Source organism: Gymnoscopelus microlampas (genome assembly GCF_963454915.1).
Source record: "Gymnoscopelus microlampas genome assembly, chromosome: 22".
Classification (NCBI taxonomy): Eukaryota; Metazoa; Chordata; class Actinopteri; order Myctophiformes; family Myctophidae; genus Gymnoscopelus; species Gymnoscopelus microlampas.
This window is the reverse complement of record NC_139959.1, coordinates 8,281,877-8,299,660: the sequence shown is the minus strand read 5'-3', so window position 1 is coordinate 8,299,660 and position 17,784 is coordinate 8,281,877. Positions and strand designations below refer to the sequence as shown.

The following is a 17,784-nucleotide window of genomic DNA, read 5'->3' as shown; positions in this document are numbered from 1 at the left end:
AAAAAAGTTTAAAAGCTGTTGTGCTGCAAACTCCTTTTTCTTAATATTCCTTTCATGTTCTGCTTTGACCTGCTTCATATTTTAGTTAGAAGGTTGTTTTTGAGACCTGGTTTGTGAAACAAGTGGAAGAGAATAAGGGGTAATCTTAATTCTCCACACAGCGACCACAGAAGCTAATGGTAGAAGCCAGTGGCAGTATGTGGACTTATATCAATGTAAGGAACACAGTACTTCCATAGTGCTTGAATCGACCATTTGCGGCCACCCTGTGCTTTAAGACAGTGGTTCTCAAACTTTTTGATGTCAAGGACCCCCCAAAATGATATGTATTTGGCCGTGGACCCCCATCTCAAATATGTTGTTCCAGGGACCCCCAGAAGCAAAGATTTGAGTTACAATTGTTCCCTTAAAAAATATATATATTCAAAGATTTGCACAAAATTTCTAGATTTTTCAAAAATATACAAGCTCATAGAGCGGCACAGAGTGCCAAAGTGTGAAATAATGCTTTTTAGCTCAAATCTAAAAATGACACAGATGCGTTCCAGGTCTTAAAGGGTCAATACACAGCATTTGCATTATGATCCTATATGGATATCAAATATTTTACTATTTGAATTGAATCCCAATCTCCATCCGTGTCTCACGGCAGGTCTGACATGGCAGGACGACATCACGCAGCAGGTCATCTCCAGAGAGCTGTCCAAGTTGAGGAAGGTCCCCTTCCGCCGGCCGACTACGCCCCCCAGTCCGCGGACTCAGCTGTACGGCAGCTCAGCGGACCGGCAGCGGAGGCCCGTCACGGAGTCACAGCTTAGCAGGAGCCTTCAAAAGTACCTGGAAAACCTGAGCTTCCTGCCGCAGTCTGAAGTCATGGTTGGACGGCCTGGGGCCCAAGGCGAAGGGATTGGGACTCAGGTAATGTACACTGGAGAAAGAGAGTTATCGCGTGCTCAAATCCATTTGTAAGCTTGCAGATATCTCTGATGGGATTGTAGATGTGTCATTGGGTCTGTAAAATACTCTTATTCTTAAGCATTCTGCTATTGATAGCATAAGACACAAAAACATTTAGTTTAAGCACCATATTGCCAAGGGTTCAAGTCGAACAATCCAAAAGGAGACCAAAAGGAAAGCCTTTTTTTGGTCGTGGTAACGGAGCACATAACGGAAGACCTCTTGCCCTTGGATGCTGCAGTAAGCAGCATCCAAATGGGCGGGTGAGACGTCCTCACATTGTTTAGTTACCCTTCCCCTCTTTTCCCCCCCGCGATGCCAGGAGCGACATTTTTACACAAAGACCCCCTCCCATCACATCTTCACATTATTCAATCACCATATTTGGGGTCGCAAAACCCTGGGGTGTTGTGTGAATGAGCTTTGCATCCATCCCTTAGAGGCCAAACGTATACTTCCTGCTGCCATGTCAGTGCAACGTTAATGCCATCCCACAGTTGAAAAGTTCAGGACCTTCCATATAGATGAGATGAAGGCCTTTTGTTCCGTGGCGGGATGGAAGATGGCAAACATGGTCTAGTTTGAATGGTAGAGCCCCCTGCTCCCGCTGGGTTGATGCCATTATGGCGTCCCAATAGCACCAGACTTGGGAGGCAAGCATGACATTATGTTTCTTCCCCTATACATTGGAGAAGAACGGGTGAATGGCATCAAAGGAGGGAGATTGATGTTATTAGACAAAGTGTAAAGGCCTGTAAATGCCGCTGTGCCTATACGGTGTAATAATCTTAATTCATCATGTGTCAGATATAAAAGTCATATTATGGCTAATTTTGAAATGCATCATTCTTGTTTTTTTTATTTCTTCATGTTTTGGGTAAGGTTACAGCTATACGACTCTTTTGCTGATGAGGTAGATAAGGCTTTTCAGGGTTTTTTTTCTTCGTTTTTTGTGTTGATGTGAAATGCGTGAAATTACTCTGTGAGTGACACTATCTCATCTATGATTTCCATAATGCAATTTCCAAGGGCAGTTGTCTTTGGATCTAGAATCCACATTCATATCCTGTCCTGTCTACCAAAGCCCGGGTCGTCTTCCCTTCTATTTTTTCCCCCTTCGTGCTAAAACCTGTCACAACAGCGATGACCCACACAACCCATGTGCTAATCTCAAACAGACAAATGCAGACCCGAGGCCCATTCTATACGCTCTGCCCACTGTCTGTGGGCTGAAATAGATTGAATATGCGCGCATGCACGCACGCGCGCGTGTGTGTGTGTGTCAGTGGTCATCAATGTGTCCGTACACGAACACGTGACCGTGGCAAAGACTTGTCCTAGTCCGTGGCAAATGTTAGATTTTGTTTTTTACATTTTTTTTACATTATTTACACTCTCAGAGTTACAGACCACCTTCAAGGAACCCCGAAGGTCCCGCCTTGACCACTGTACTATACAGTATATTAGGGCTAGCTTTTTCAGTAATATTATTGTCCGCTCATTTGTATGTCTGTGGCAAAAATATAATTTTGACAAAAATGTCCACCACAAGCCAGCATGGTGATGACCCCTGTGTGATACTGTATATATTTGTTGAACTCTCTATATCAGTGGTTCTCAACCAGTGGTCCTTGAGGGAGTTCCAGGGGGTCCCCAGCTAAATGATGGATAGGAACCAAATGGACCCTTATGGGTCTGTAACTCTGAGAGTGTACAAATGAGATTTGTACACTCAGAGTTAAATTAACATTGATTTCATAATATAAATTGGGATTCCAGAGATAGAAATGCCATTAAATGGGGGTCTGTAGCCCTAATGCATGTTAAACTGCGGGTTCTTGAAATTAACATGGTTGAGAATCACTGCTAGAGCCGTAAAAATCTTCTCTTATCGGGGGTCCCTGGCATATCTTTTCAAATGGGAGTCCGTGGGCTAATACTGTATGTGTCAATTTGGGGGCTCCTTGACACGAAAAAGGTTGAAAACAACTGCTCTAGATGGATGGAAACTGTCTTCGTATTGCAGAGTGAAGACTTCAGCTCCGACAGTCGTTCGGACTCCGGCCAGCCAAAGCCTCAGCAGGGCTGGAGAAAGTCCACCGTCTACAGTCTCCAGAACGCAGCTAACCGTCCTCCTGTTACCAAGGTCTTTACTCAGAGCGGAGAGGGCAGGCTCCCTCAGTTGGCTTCGTCGGCCTCCTTCTCCTCCAGCCAGGAGCCTGCAGGCAGGAGCAGGCTCCTCTCCAGCCAACTGGAACGCCTTCTTCTCGCCGGGGCGGCAACAGCAGGTGCTCGGCAGCAGGGCGTCTCAGGCGGCGAGACTCCGTGGCCGCCTGAGGGAAGGCTCCACTACCTGGGCTACGCGCAGCCGTCTCCAAGTGACCCCCGACAGGTGGCGAAGTCCTCCAGGCCCAATCTGGAGAGATTGGTGTTCAAACCAGGCTCAGAGCGGCTGATGGCCAAAGAACCACTTAGTGTCATGGATGGTAAGATCCCCCTTTTTTTTTGGTATTGATTCAATGTTATTGCCATTTATATGGGCTTAAATTAGTGCCAATAATATTTTGTACTTGTAAAAATAATTTGTATTTGTAAACACATTTTGCATTTGTAAAAAAAATATTTGTACTCGTAAAAATAATATGTACTCGTAAAAATATTTTTTGCATTCGTAAAAAAAATATTTGTACTCGTAAAAATAATATGTACTCGTAAATAAAATATTTGTCTTCGTAAATAAAATATTTGTATTCGTAAATAAAATATTTGTATTCGTAAATAATATATTTGTCTTCGTAAAACAAAGTTTTGTATTCATAAGATAAAAATGTGTGTTGTAATTGTAGAATTACATTTACAATGAACATTGTGACCAGAAAAAAACAACAGCTTGCTCGCTCGAAGATCTGTTCTACGGATTGCAAAACTTTATTTTTGGCACTCTGCACTTCCGGGTCTGAGCCAATCACGTGAGGCCTTTTCCACTACCCAATCATAAAGCTCCATAGGTCTCCATGGCAACATGGCAAACGGGGTTGCCATGTTGCAACACCAAGAGTTTTAACTGCAACATAATTCCATTGCTCAGGAAATAAACAACGGATTACAATAATATAACATTTCCTATAATCAGTAACATGTAGGTGATACCTATGTCTATCAAATATGGTTTTATTGAAAGGCAATCAAAGGCTAGATCGAGTTTAGAAAGCAAACAGGTCATGTCTGGGGGCCTCAGTGCGGCTGCAGAGTTTGATTGAGTGTGAGACTAGGACCCACATGCCATATGTCAAAATGAGCGGCTTCATCGGGAATCGTGCGCGTGTATTTTGCTAAGAGATTGGTTACATAGTTTAATTGATAATAATTTATTAGTGCATTAAATTTCCCCATCCACTTTAATGGGAAAATTAAAAAACTCGATTTCAAGTAATTTTTTTTCAGAAACTGTAAGGGCTAGAGTTACAAGACTTGGAGGGGAGGTTCATAATTTAATCCGAAATTATCAGAAAAAGAAATACACCAGTCGGCCTCATGGTGGCGCTATAAAAGCCCCCTTTACGTTTTGGCCTATAACTCTTGAACCGTAGGTCGTAAAATAAAAATCTTTTTTTCCCTAGATTCCTTGGGTCATGACGCAACTCCCCATATAGGCCACGCCCATTTGCGCCAGGATATATTTTCCGCCATTTTGATTTTTTTTCAAAACACACTTTTAGCTCCTCCTCCCACATATTTTGTCCACATTTCACAAAAATCGGTACACATGATCTCTGGATCCATGCGATAAACATCTCCAAACCGAATTTTGATAGTCCATACGGTTCTTCCATGAATGGCTTCCAAAATTTGCGGGAGGGGCCTGTTTTACAAAAAAGCCCCCACCCCCTCCTCCTCCAGCATTATAGGCTTGACAGCACTGCTACGGACCTATAGGGTGTACCAACGTCGCGTCACCAAAAGTTCACCACGCCCACCTTTTCGATTCTACAGCCCTTGAGGGGTCAGACTGTACATAGAGACACGCTTAAGACTAGAGAGTGACGGTGGTTTGTGTTTGTAAACATTAACTTCTTTGCCGACTACATAGTGATCATGCACACTGCACATGTGTGGCTGGTCTATGAGAAAGCTGTCGCAGCTCTCCTCTTCAAGATTGAATACAGTGTGAGGCTAACAATGTAGGCTATTCAAGAGACGTAGTATGGCTTGGATCTCAGCTGTACCACACAAAGATTTAACGTTCAACAACCTACCCAAATACAGCCGTGTTTGTTCACGTCATTTTCTCAAAGGTACATTTTACCAAAAACATGAAACTGCTATTTTGTTTCTGCTAACTAAAAGTAACTAGGTAATGCAACTACTGTATAGGGTGGTCCAGAGTGTTAAGTGACTTTTTTTTCCCTCTCTAACGATTTGACAGGCGGGCTGCTCTGCTCATAGGCCGAACATTCCACTACCGTGCGAGGTCTCCAACTTTAATAAAAACTAGACGCGTAGCAATTCTGGGAAATTGCAAAGTGTGGTTGCGCCGACGCCGGTCGCGGGTCTCGGCCGCCGGGACTCGAGGGATACGCCGGGAGGAATACCGTCGCAGGCCGCGCGACGTGCCATTCGAATCGAGTGCCGATCGGATCCTGCCTTCGTGATACGTGCTGTTTTGATTTTAAGAAATAGACCCCTCCCACTAAATGAATAGGCCCCTCCCACAAATGTAACGGGCCAATCATATTGTCACGTCACTCCTGATATACATTTTGAAAGGATTGTTCCCCCCCAAAATCATGTTTTTTCATCAAACGGTTATGTTTTGTGCATTTGTGAGCCCCCCTAGTCAAAGTGGATGCTTTTGGGGATTCGTTGAGTAAACCACCCTCGACATGTGATTTAAATTTGGGATTGACCGGACGTTTCGTTCGTGATTTCTGGCATTTTTGGTAAAACAGGCCCCTCCCACTAACTTTGGAAGCCATTTACGGAAGAACAGTAAGGATTATCAAAATGCCGTTTGGATATGTTTATCGCATGGGCCCAGAGATCATGTGTACCGATTTTTGTGAAATTTGGACAAAATATGTGGGAGGAGGAGCTAAAAGTGTGTTTTGAAGAAAATTCAAAATGGCGGAAAATCTATCCTGACGCAAATGGGCGTGGCCTATATGGGGAGTTAGATTTTCATTTTACGACCTACGGTTCAAGAGTTATAGGCCAAAACGTAAAGGGGGCTTTTATAGCGCCACCATGAGGCCGACTGGTGTATTTCTTTTTTTGATAATTTCGAATTAAATTATGAACCTCCCCTCCAAGTCTTGTAACTCTAGCCCTTACAGTTTCTGAAAAAAAAATACTTGAAATCGAGTTTTTTAATTTTCCCATTAAAGTGGATGGGGAAATTTAATGCACTAATAAATTAATATCAATTCAACTATGTAACCAATCTCTTAGCAAAATACACTCGCACGATTCCCGATGAAGCCGCTCATTTTGACATATGCCATGTGGGTCCTAGTCTCACACTCAATCAAACTCTGCAGCCGCACTGAGGCCCCCAGACATGACCTGTTTGCTTTCTAAACTCGATCTAGCCTTTGATTGCCTTTCAATAAAACCATATTTGATAGACATAGGTATCACCTACATGTTACTGATTATAGGAAATGTTATATTATTGTAATCCGTTGTTTATTTCCTGAGCAATGGAATTATGTTGCAGTTAAAACTCTTGGGGTTGCAACATGGCAACCACGTTTGCCATGTTGCCATGGAGACCTATGGAGCTTTATGATTGGGTAGTGGAAAAGGCCTCAAGTGATTGGCTCAGACCCGGAAGTGCAGAGTGCCAAAAATAAAGTTTTGCAATCCGTAGAACAGATCTTCGAGCGAGCAAGCTGTTGTTTTTTTCTGGTCACAATGTTCATTGTAAATGAAATTCTACAATTACAACACACATTTTTATCTTACGAATACAAAACTTTGTTTTACGAAGACAAATATATTATTTACAAATACAAATATTTTATTTACGAATACAAATATTTTATTTACGAAGACAAATATTTTATTTACGAGTACATATTATTTTTACGAGTACAAATATTTTTTTTACGAATGCAAAAAATATTTTTACGAGTACATATTATTTTTACGAGTACAAATATTTTTTTTACAAATGCAAAATGTGTTTACAAATACAAATTATTTTTACAAGTACAAAATATTATTGGCACTAATTTAAGCCCATACATTTAACACTGACATGTATATTTTCACTGTACAATATATATCATCCTTCCCCCCCTCCCCCCATTAGTGATATTAACCCATTCAATCCGGGAACGCAACTGTGTCATTTTAAGATGTACGTATTTCGCTATTCAAAAATAGCAGATATACAAGCTCATAGCACGCATCGAGTGCCGCACTATGAGCTTGTAGATCTGCTATTTGTAAAAAAAATCGTGAACATTGTGCAAATCTTTGAATATATATTCTACAAATGTCTTCTAAATCCGTCTTTTTAAAGAACTTATGTTGCTATATCAGTCGTTTTCAAACTTTTTCATGTCAAGGACCTCCAAAATAATATGTATTTGACCGCGGACCCCCATCTTAAAATATTTTGTTCCAGGCCCCCCCCCCCCCCCCCCCAGAAGCAAAGATTTGAGTTACTATATTTTTTTAAATTTGCACAAATCTTAAAAAAAATAGCAGATCTACAAGCTCATTAGGTTTCGAGAGCCTGTAAGGCTTCGAACCCTATTACATCTCTACACTTTCACTATTATTAGGTTTCGAGAGCCTGTAAGGCTTCGAAAGCTATTACATCTCTACACTTTCATTAGGTTTCGAGAGCCTGTAAGGCTTCGAACCCTATTACATCTCTACACTTTCATTATTATTATTCTTCCGCCGGTTTTGCCAGTTCTGGCCTAACCGCGTGGTCACTTCTTATGAAATTCGGCAATATGGTAGAGGGCTATGCCAAACGGCGAAAACCCGAAACTCACAAACATTGGCCAAAGGGTGGCGCTGTAGCACTCAATTGAAATATGCCAACTTTGAACAGGTACAGCTCATGCCCTGTTCGACCTACAGCCATGAAACTTCGATGCACACATGCGTCTCCTCATGCCTAACAACTTTCACACTCTGACTTTTGACCTCTGACCTTTAGATCTCCCACCATTTCGAATTCTATGAAAAGCAGTAAAAAGCAGTAAAAAAATCACTTCTCCTGGGATTTATGAGCAATCTGTACGAAACTGTATACACATGAACTTTGGACCAATGCCGACAAACGTAACTTAGCGGATTTTCCATAAGTGAAAACGTTAAGCTTTTATAAGCCAATGAAAATTGCAGCTTTTTTAAAATTATTCATCTGCCCCTAACACATACATGCAGACTCACATTTGTTTGACACTTTGCAATATTGTAGAGGGTCCTTCCAAGTATCACTGAAACCAATCTTACTCCAATTGGTCAAAGGGGGGCGCTATAGCAATTTTTTGAAAATGCAAACTTTAAACAGGCAAAAGTCATGCCTCGTTTGGCCGACAGCCGTTAAACCTGCTTACACATGTGCCTTGACTCATGAGGAACACATGTATCACTTTGACCAGTAAGCTCTGCCCTTAGATTGTCTGCAATTTTGAGCAGTTTGAAAAACATTTAAATCCAGGATTTCTGAGCAATTTGCATGAAACTGTGTCAAATACATGTTTGAGGCCCTTTTTCACAGGTTCAGGTGTGTTGGTTCAATAGCTTGATCGCTTAATCATCTGCCTTGAAACCATAGGGTAGCCGGTTCGAATCCCACCTCAGGTAGTCTTAATTATAATTGCATTGCACACAACATGACTATATCAATGAATACATGTGCAATTGTTAAAGATGACGAGAAATGAATACTTGAAAGTAGTTATTTTCAATGTATGACGTACTTCATTCGCGCTTTTGTTTTGTTTTGTTGGATTCTCCCTTTTCACTGTCTAAGGCTGTGTATTGGATAGCTCCACCAGTATGTGTGAGTCTCATGTGCCAAAGGTCCCTGGTTCGAATCCCACTTATTACAGTTCACATTTAAATTGCATTGTACAAAACATGACCCTGTTAATTCAGACATGTGCAATGTTTAGACAATAACACGAAATGCTTTTGAGAGTAGTTGTTTTTTATGTATGACATACTTTCTTGTGAAAATAGACGATCTACAATCTCACACCTTTTTAGATAGCAACGCGTTGTGAGCTTGTAGATCGACTATTTTCCACTAGTTTCCATTCCGAAATATATTGAGCAGTTTGAAAAACATTTAAACCAAGGATTTCTGAGCAATTTGCGTGAAAGTGTGTCATGTGTGTAAACTCCCTTTTCACTAGTACAGGTCTGTTGGCCCAATGGCTTAATCATCTGCCTTGAAACCACAGGGTTCCTGGTTCGAATCCCACGTCATGTAGAATTCATTATAATTGCATTGCACACAACATGACTGTATCAATGAATACATGTGCAATTGTTAACCAGTAAACTCCGCCCTTAGATTGTCTGCAATTTTGAGCAGTTTGAAAAACATTTAAATCCAGTATTTCTGAGCAATTTGCGTGAAAGTGTGTCATGTGTGTGAACTCCCTTTTCATCAGTTCGGGTCTGTTGGCCCAATGGCTTAATCATCTGCCTTGATACCAGAGGGTCGTCGGTTCAAATCTCACCTCATGCAGACCTCAACTCAATTGCATTGCACACAACATGACTGTATCAATGAATGACCAATGCCGACAGACGTGAGCAAGCAGATTTTCCATAAGTGAAAACGTTAAGCTTTTTATAAGCCAATGAAAATTGCAGTTTTATGACAATTATTCATCTGCCCCTAAAACATACATGCAGACTCGCATTTGTTTGACACTTTGCAATATTGTAGAAGGTCATTCCAAGTATCACTGAAACCAATCTTACTCCAATTGGTCAAAGGGGGGCGCTATAGCAATTTTTTGAAAATGCAAACTTTAAACAGGCAAAAGTCATGCCTCGTTTGGCCGACAGCCGTTAAACCTGCTTACACATGTGCCTTGACTCATGAGGAACACATGTATCACTTTGACCAGTAAGCTCTGCCCTTAGATTGTCTGCAATTTTGAGCAGTTTGAAAAACATTTAAATCCAGGATTTCTGAGCAATTTGCGTGAAAGTGTGTCATGTGTTTGAACTCCCTTTTCACTAGTTCAGGTGTGTAGGTTCAATAGCTTGATAGCTTAATCATCTGCCTTGAAACCACAGGGTTGCTGGTTCGAATCCCACCTCAGGTAGACTTCATTATAATTGCATTGCACACAACATGACTGTATCAATGAGGAATATATCTATCACTTTGACCAGTAAGCTCCGCCCTTAGATTGTCTGCAATTTTGAGCAGTTTGAAAAACATTTAAATCCAGCATTTCTGAGCAATTTGCGTGAAAGTGTGTCATGTGTGTGAACTCCTTTTTCATCAGTTCGGGTCTGTTGGCCTAATGGCTTAATCATCTGCCTTGATACCACAGGGTCGCTGGTTCAAATCTCACCTCATGCAGACCTCAACTCAATTGCATTGCACACAACATGACTGTATCAATGCATGTGCAATTGTTAAAGATAACGAGAAATGCATACTTGAAAGTAGTTATTTTCAATGTATGACGTAATTCATTTGCCCTTTTGTTTTGTGTTGTTGGATTCTCCTTTCTCACTATCTGATGCTGTCGATTCAATAGCTCCACCAGTAGAGTGTGAGAGTGTCAACAGACACCATCAGGGAGGCCATATCTCTAGCTCAATGAGAAGAGAGGCAGCCTGTGAATCCATAGGTCGCTGGTTCGATCCCTGTCCCCAACAATGCGTTGAGGTGATCATCATTTGGAATTCCCCCTATTCCCATGGATTGGATCCACCCCTCTCACTCATCACCAATCACACCTGCCACATGCACAGTACAATTTTTAGGTACTTTTACTTTACTACTCTACTCTACTGCAATTACAGCAGATGACAGCTTTAGTTACTTGTTACTTTGCAGATGTAATTATTAATACAACACCTACAGTAACCACATACAGCCGATCTACAATGTGACGCGTTATGAGCTTGTATGTATATAATAAGCAACCCATGCTGTATGATAACTTACCACATATGAAATCCAATTCTGTCTATCCAATGGCTCAGTCTGTACTGTGGCCATAGCTGAGTGGTTAGTGAGCCCACCTGGGGAGCCAGAGGCCCTGGTTGCCCCAGGTACGATTCCAGGCCAGGCCAGCAAATGTGTCGATGAAATGAAATTTGTCCCTGAGCAAGACTCTTAACCCCTAATTGCTCACAGGCCCTCATTGGAAACAAGACCGCAAGGACTTTCATGAACGGACCTGGAATTATCCTTATCCTTTACACTGTCTACCCACAAGTCTATAGGTCCCTGGTTCAAACCTCAATTTAACCGGTCCAAATATAATTTACTGAACAAAAATCATGACTTTGTTAATTAATGCATGTTCACTTCTTCTCTCTCGCTCTCTCTCTTACTGCCTCTCTTTCTCACTGCCTCTCTCTCTCTCTCCCTCTCTCTCTCTCTCTCTCTCTCTTTCTTTTCTCTCTCTCTCTCTCTCTCTCTCTCTCTCTCTCTCTCTCTCTCTCTCTCTCTCTCTCTCTCTCTCTCCCCTTCTCTCTCTCTCTCCCTCTCCCTCTCCCTCTCTCTCTCTCTCTCTCTCTGTCACTGTCTGTCTGTCTGCCAGTCTGCCACTCTGTCACTGTCTGTCTGTCTGCCAGTCTGCCACTCTGTCACTGTCTGTCTGTCTGTCTGTCTGTCTGCCAGTCTGCCAGTCTGCCACTCTGTCACTCTGTCACAGTCTGTCTGTCTGCCAGTCTGCCACTCTGTCACTGTCTGTCTGTCTGCCAGTCTGCCACTCTGTCACTGTCTGTCTGTCTGCCAGTCTGCCACTCTGTCACTGTCTGTCTGTCTGCCAGTCTGCCAGTCTGCCACAGTCTGTCTGTCTGCCAGTCTGCCACTCTGTCACTGTCTGTCTGTCTGCCAGTCTGCCACTCTGCCACTCTGTCACAGTCTGTCTGTTTGTCTGTCTGCCACTCTGTCACAGTCTGCCAGTCTTCCAGTCTGTCACAGTCTGCCAGTCTGCCACTCTGTCACTGTCTGTCTGTCTGTCTGCCAGTCTGCCAGTCTGCCACAGTCTGTCTGTCTGCCAGTCTGCCAGTCTGCCACAGTCTGTCACAGTCTGCCAGTCTGCCAGTCTGCCACTCTGTCACAGTCTGCCAGTCTGCCACTCTGTCAAAGTCTGCCAGTCTGCCAGTCTGCCACTCTGTCACAGTCTGCCAGTCTGCCATTATTCTCGAAACCGCTCATTGCTGCTTGCAGCTATATTTATTATTATTCTTCCGCCGGTTTTGCCAGTTCTGGCCTAACCGCGTGGTCACTTTTTATGAAATTCGGCAATATGGTAGAGGGCTATGCCAAACGGCGAAAACCCGAAACTCACAAACATTGGCCAAAGGGTGGCGCTGTAGCACTCAATTGAAATATGCCAACTTTGAACAGGTACAACTCATGCCCTGTTTGACCCACAGCCATGAAACTTCGATGCACACATGCGTCTCCTCATGCCTAACAACTTTCACACTCTGACTTTTGACCTCTGACCTTTAGATCTCCCACCATTTCGAATTCTATGAAAAGCAGTAAAAAGCAGTAAAAAAATCACTTCTCCTGGGATTTATGAGCAATCTGTACGAAACTGTATACACATGAACTTTGGACCAATGCCGACAAACGTAACTTAGCGGATTTTCCATAAGTGAAAACGTTAAGCTTTTATAAGCCAATGAAAATTGCAGCTTTTTTTAAATTATTCATCTGCCCCTAACACATACATGCAGACTCACATTTGTTTGACACTTTGCAATATTGTAGAGGGTCCTTCCAAGTATCACTGAAACCAATCTTACTCCAATTGGTCAAAGGGGGGCGCTATAGCAATTTTTTGAAAATGCAAACTTTAAACAGGCAAAAGTCATGCCTCGTTTGGCCGACAGCCGTTAAACCTGCTTACACATGTGCCTTGACTCATGAGGAACACATGTATCACTTTGACCAGTAAGCTCTGCCCTTAGATTGTCTGCAATTTTGAGCAGTTTGAAAAACATTTAAATCCAGGATTTCTGAGCAATTTGCGTGAAAGTGTGTCATGTGTTTGAACTCCCTTTTCACTGGTTCAGGTGTGTAGGTTCAATAGCTTGATAGCTTAATCATCTGCCTTGAAACCACAGGGTTGCTGGTTCGAATCCCACCTCAGGTAGACTTCATTATAATTGCATTGCACACAACATGACTGTATCAATGAGGAACATATCTATCACTTTGACCAGTAAGCTCCGCCCTTAGATTGTCTGCAATTTTGAGCAGTTTGAAAAACATTTAAATCCAGCATTTCTGAGCAATTTGCGTGAAAGTGTGTCATGTGTGTGAACTCCTTTTTCATCAGTTCGGGTCTGTTGGCCCAATGGCTTAATCATCTGCCTTGATACCACAGGGTCGCTGGTTCAAATCTCACCTCATGCAGACCTCAACTCAATTGCATTGCACACAACATGACTGTATCAATGCATGTGCAATTGTTAAATATAACGAGAAATGCATACTTGAAAGTAGTTATTTTCAATGTATGACGTAATTCATTTGCCCTTTTGTTTTGTGTTGTTGGATTCTCCTTTCTCACTATCTGATGCTGTCGATTCAATAGCTCCACCAGGAGAGTGTGAGCCTCATGTGCCGAAGGTCCCTGGTTCAAATCCCACTGATTACAGTTTACATTTATATTGCATTATACAAAACATGACCCTGTTAATTCAGACATGTGCAATTTTTAAACAATAACATGAAATGCTTTTTTGAGAGTAGTTGTTTTTTATGTATGACATACTTTCTTGTGAAAATAGCCGATCTACAATCTCACAACTTTTCAGATAGCAACGCGTTGTGAGCTTGTAGGTCGACTATTTTCACTAGTTTCCAGTCCGAGGAGACAAAAAAAAAAACTTTATTGGTAAATGTTTTGTGAACCAGTGATCTACAGTAGTTAGCGAAATAGAGGCTTGGTTCATAATGGACGGAAAAACCTATAGATATCAACAGACACCATCAGGGAGGCCATATCTCTAGCTCAATGAGAAGAGAGGCAGCCTGTGAATCCATAGGTCGCTGGTTCGATCCCTGTCCCCAACAATGCGTTGAGGTGATCATCATTTGGAATTCCCCCTATTCCCATGGATTGGATCCACCCCTCTCACTCATCACCAATCACACCTGCCACATGCACAGTACAATTTTTAGGTACTTTTACTTTACTACTCTACTCTACTACAATTACAGCAGATGACAGCTTTAGTTACTTGTTACTTTGCAGATGTAATTATTAATACAACACCTACAGTAACCACATACAGCCGATCTACAATGTGACGCGTTATGAGCTTGTATGTATATAATAAGCAACCCATGCTGTATGATAACTTACCACATATGAAATCCAATTCTGTCTATCCAATGGCTCAGTCTGTACTGTGGCCATAGCTGAGTGGTTAGTGAGCCCACCTAAGGAGCCAGAGGCCCTGGTTGCCCCAGGTACGATTCCAGGCCAGGCCAGCAAATGCGTCGATGAAATGAAATTTGTCCCTGAGCTAGACTCTTAACCCCTAATTGCTCACAGGCCCTCATTGGAAACAAGACCGCAAGGACTTTCATGAACGGACCTGGAATTATCCTTATCCTTTACACTGTCTACCCACAAGTCTATAGGTCCCTGGTTCAAACCTCAATTTAACCGGTCCAAATATAATTTACTGAACAAAAATCATGACTTTGTTAATTAATGCATGTTCACTTCTTCTCTCTCGCTCTCTCTCTTACTGCCTCTCTTTCTCACTGCCTCTCTCTCTCTCTCCCTCTCTCTCTCTTTTCTCTCTCTCTCTCTCTCTCTCTCTCTCTCTCTCTCTCTCTCTCTCTCTGTCACTGTCTGTCTGTCTGCCAGTCTGCCACTCTGTCACTGTCTGTCTGTCTGCCAGTCTGCCACTCTGTCACTGTCTGTCTGTCTGTCTGTCTGTCTGCCAGTCTGCCAGTCTGCCACTCTGTCACTCTGTCACAGTCTGTCTGTCTGCCAGTCTGCCACTCTGTCACTGTCTGTCTGTCTGTCTGCCAGTCTGCCACTCTGTCACTGTCTGTCTGTCTGCCAGTCTGCCACTCTGTCACTGTCTGTCTGTCTGCCAGTCTGCCACAGTCTGTCTGTCTGCCAGTCTGCCACTCTGTCACTGTCTGTCTGTCTGTCTGCCAGTCTGCCACTCTGCCACTCTGTCACAGTCTGTCTGTTTGTCTGTCTGCCACTCTGTCACAGTCTGCCAGTCTGCCAGTCTGTCACAGTCTGCCAGTCTGCCACTCTGTCACTGTCTGTCTGTCTGCCAGTCTGCCAGTCTGCCACAGTCTGTCTGTCTGCCAGTCTGCCAGTCTGCCACAGTCTGTCACAGTCTGCCAGTCTGCCAGTCTGCCACTCTGTCACAGTCTGCCAGTCTGCCACTCTGTCAAAGTCTGCCAGTCTGCCAGTCTGCCACTCTGTCACAGTCTGCCAGTCTGCCATTATTCTCGAAACCGCTCATTGCTGCTTGCAGCTATATTTATTATTATTCTTCCGCCGTTTTTGCCAGTTCTGGCCTAACCGCCTGGTCACTTCTTATGAAATTCGGCAATATGGTAGAGGGCTATGCCAAACGGCGAAAACCCGAAACTCACAACCATTGGCCAAAGGGTGGCGCTGTAGCACTCAATTGAACATGCCAACTTTGAACAGGTACAGCTCATGCCCTGTTCGACCTACAGCCATGAAACTTCGATACACACATGCGTCTCCTCATGCCTAACAACTTTCACTGTTTGACTTTTGACCTCTGACCTTTAGATCTCCCACCATTTCGAATTCTATGAAAAGCAGTAAAAAGCAGTAAAAAGCCTACTCCTCCTGGGATTTATGAGCAATCTGTACGAAACTGTATACACATGAACTTTGGACCAATGCCGACAGACGTAACTTAGCGGATTTTCCATAAGTGAAAACATTAAGCTTTTATAAGCCAATGAAAATTGCAGCTTTTTTTAAATTATTCATCTGCCCCTAACACATACATGCAGACTCACATTTGTTTGACACTTTGCAATATTGTAGAGGGTCCTTCCAAGTATCACTGAAACCAATCTTACTCCAATTGGTCAAAGGGGGGCGCTATAGCAATTTTTTGAAAATGCAAACTTTAAACAGGCAAAAGTCATGCCTCGTTTGGCCGACAGCCGTTAAACCTGCTTACACATGTGCCTTGACTCATGAGGAACACATGTATCACTTTGACCAGTAAGCTCTGCCCTTAGATTGTCTGCAATTTTGAGCAGTTTGAAAAACATTTAAATCCAGGATTTCTGAGCAATTTGCATGAAACTGTGTCAAATACATGTTTGAGGCCCTTTTTCACAGGTTCAGGTGTGTTGGTTCAATAGCTTGATCGCTTAATCATCTGCCTTAAAACCATAGGGTAGCCGGTTCGAATCCCACCTCAGGTAGACTTAATTATAATTGCATTGCACACAACATGACTATATCAATGAATACATGTGCAATTGTTAAAGATGACGAGAAATGCATACTTGAAAGTAGTTATTTTCAATGTATGACGTACTTCATTCGCGCTTTTGTTTTGTTTTGTTGGATTCTCCCTTTTCACTGTCTAAGGCTGTGTATTGGATAGCTCCACCAGTAGAGTGTGAGTCTCATGTGCCGAAGGTCCCTGGTTCGAATCCCACTTATTACAGTTCACATTTAAATTGCATTGTACAAAACATGACCCTGTTAATTCAGACAAGTGCAATGTTTAGACAATAACACGAAATGCTTTTGAGAGTAGTTTTTTTTTATGTATGACATACTTTCTTGTGAAAATAGCCGATCTACAATCTCACACCTTTTTAGATAGCAACGCGTTGTGAGCTTGTAGATCGACTATTTTCCACTAGTTTCCATTCCGAAATATATTGAGCAGTTTGAAAAACATTTAAACCAAGGATTTCTGAGCAATTTGCGTGAAATTGTGTCATGTGTTTGAACTCCCTTTTCACTAGTACAGGTCTGTTGGCCCAATGGCTTAATCATCTGCCTTGAAACCACAGGGTTCCTGGTTCGAATCCCACGTCATGTAGAATTCATTATAATTGCATTGCACACAACATGACTGTATCAATGAATGCATGTGCAATTGTTAACCAGTAAACTCCGCCCTTAGATTGTCTGCAATTTTGAGCAGTTTGAAAAACATTTAAATCCAGTATTTCTGAGCAATTTGCGTGAAAGTGTGTCATGTGTGTGAACTCCCTTTTCATCAGTTCGGGTCTGTTGGCCCAATGGCTTAATCATCTGCCTTGATACCAGAGCGTCGCCGGTTCAAATCTCACCTCATGCAGACCTCAACTCAATTGCATTACACACAACATGACTGTATCAATGAATAAACATGCAATTGTTAAATGAAACGCTTATTGAGAGTAGTTGTTTTCAATGTATGATGTACTTCATTCCCTCTTTTGTTTTGTTTTGTTTTGTTGGATTCTCCCTTCTCACTGACCAAGGCTGTGGATTGAATAGCTTGATCAATACAGTGTTAGTCTCATGTGCCAAAGGTCCACGGCTCAAACCTCACTTGTCACAGTTTACATTTAAATTGCATTATGCAAAACATGACCCTGTTAATTCA

General features: G+C 42.4%; 1 protein-coding gene across 1 annotated transcript in view; it reads left to right on the top strand.

The window, feature by feature from the left end:
* Positions 1-17,784, top strand: part of ptprn2 (protein tyrosine phosphatase receptor type N2) — a gene marked incomplete at its 5' end in the record, with an annotated part of 226,898 nt that overhangs the window by 56,413 nt on the left and 152,701 nt on the right. Inside the window, 2 exons of the mRNA XM_084048743.1 lie at positions 653-918; positions 2,984-3,443. Of these exons, the coding sequence (XP_083904869.1) occupies positions 653-918; positions 2,984-3,443 (726 nt within the window). The remainder of the gene's footprint in view (positions 1-652; positions 919-2,983; positions 3,444-17,784) is intronic.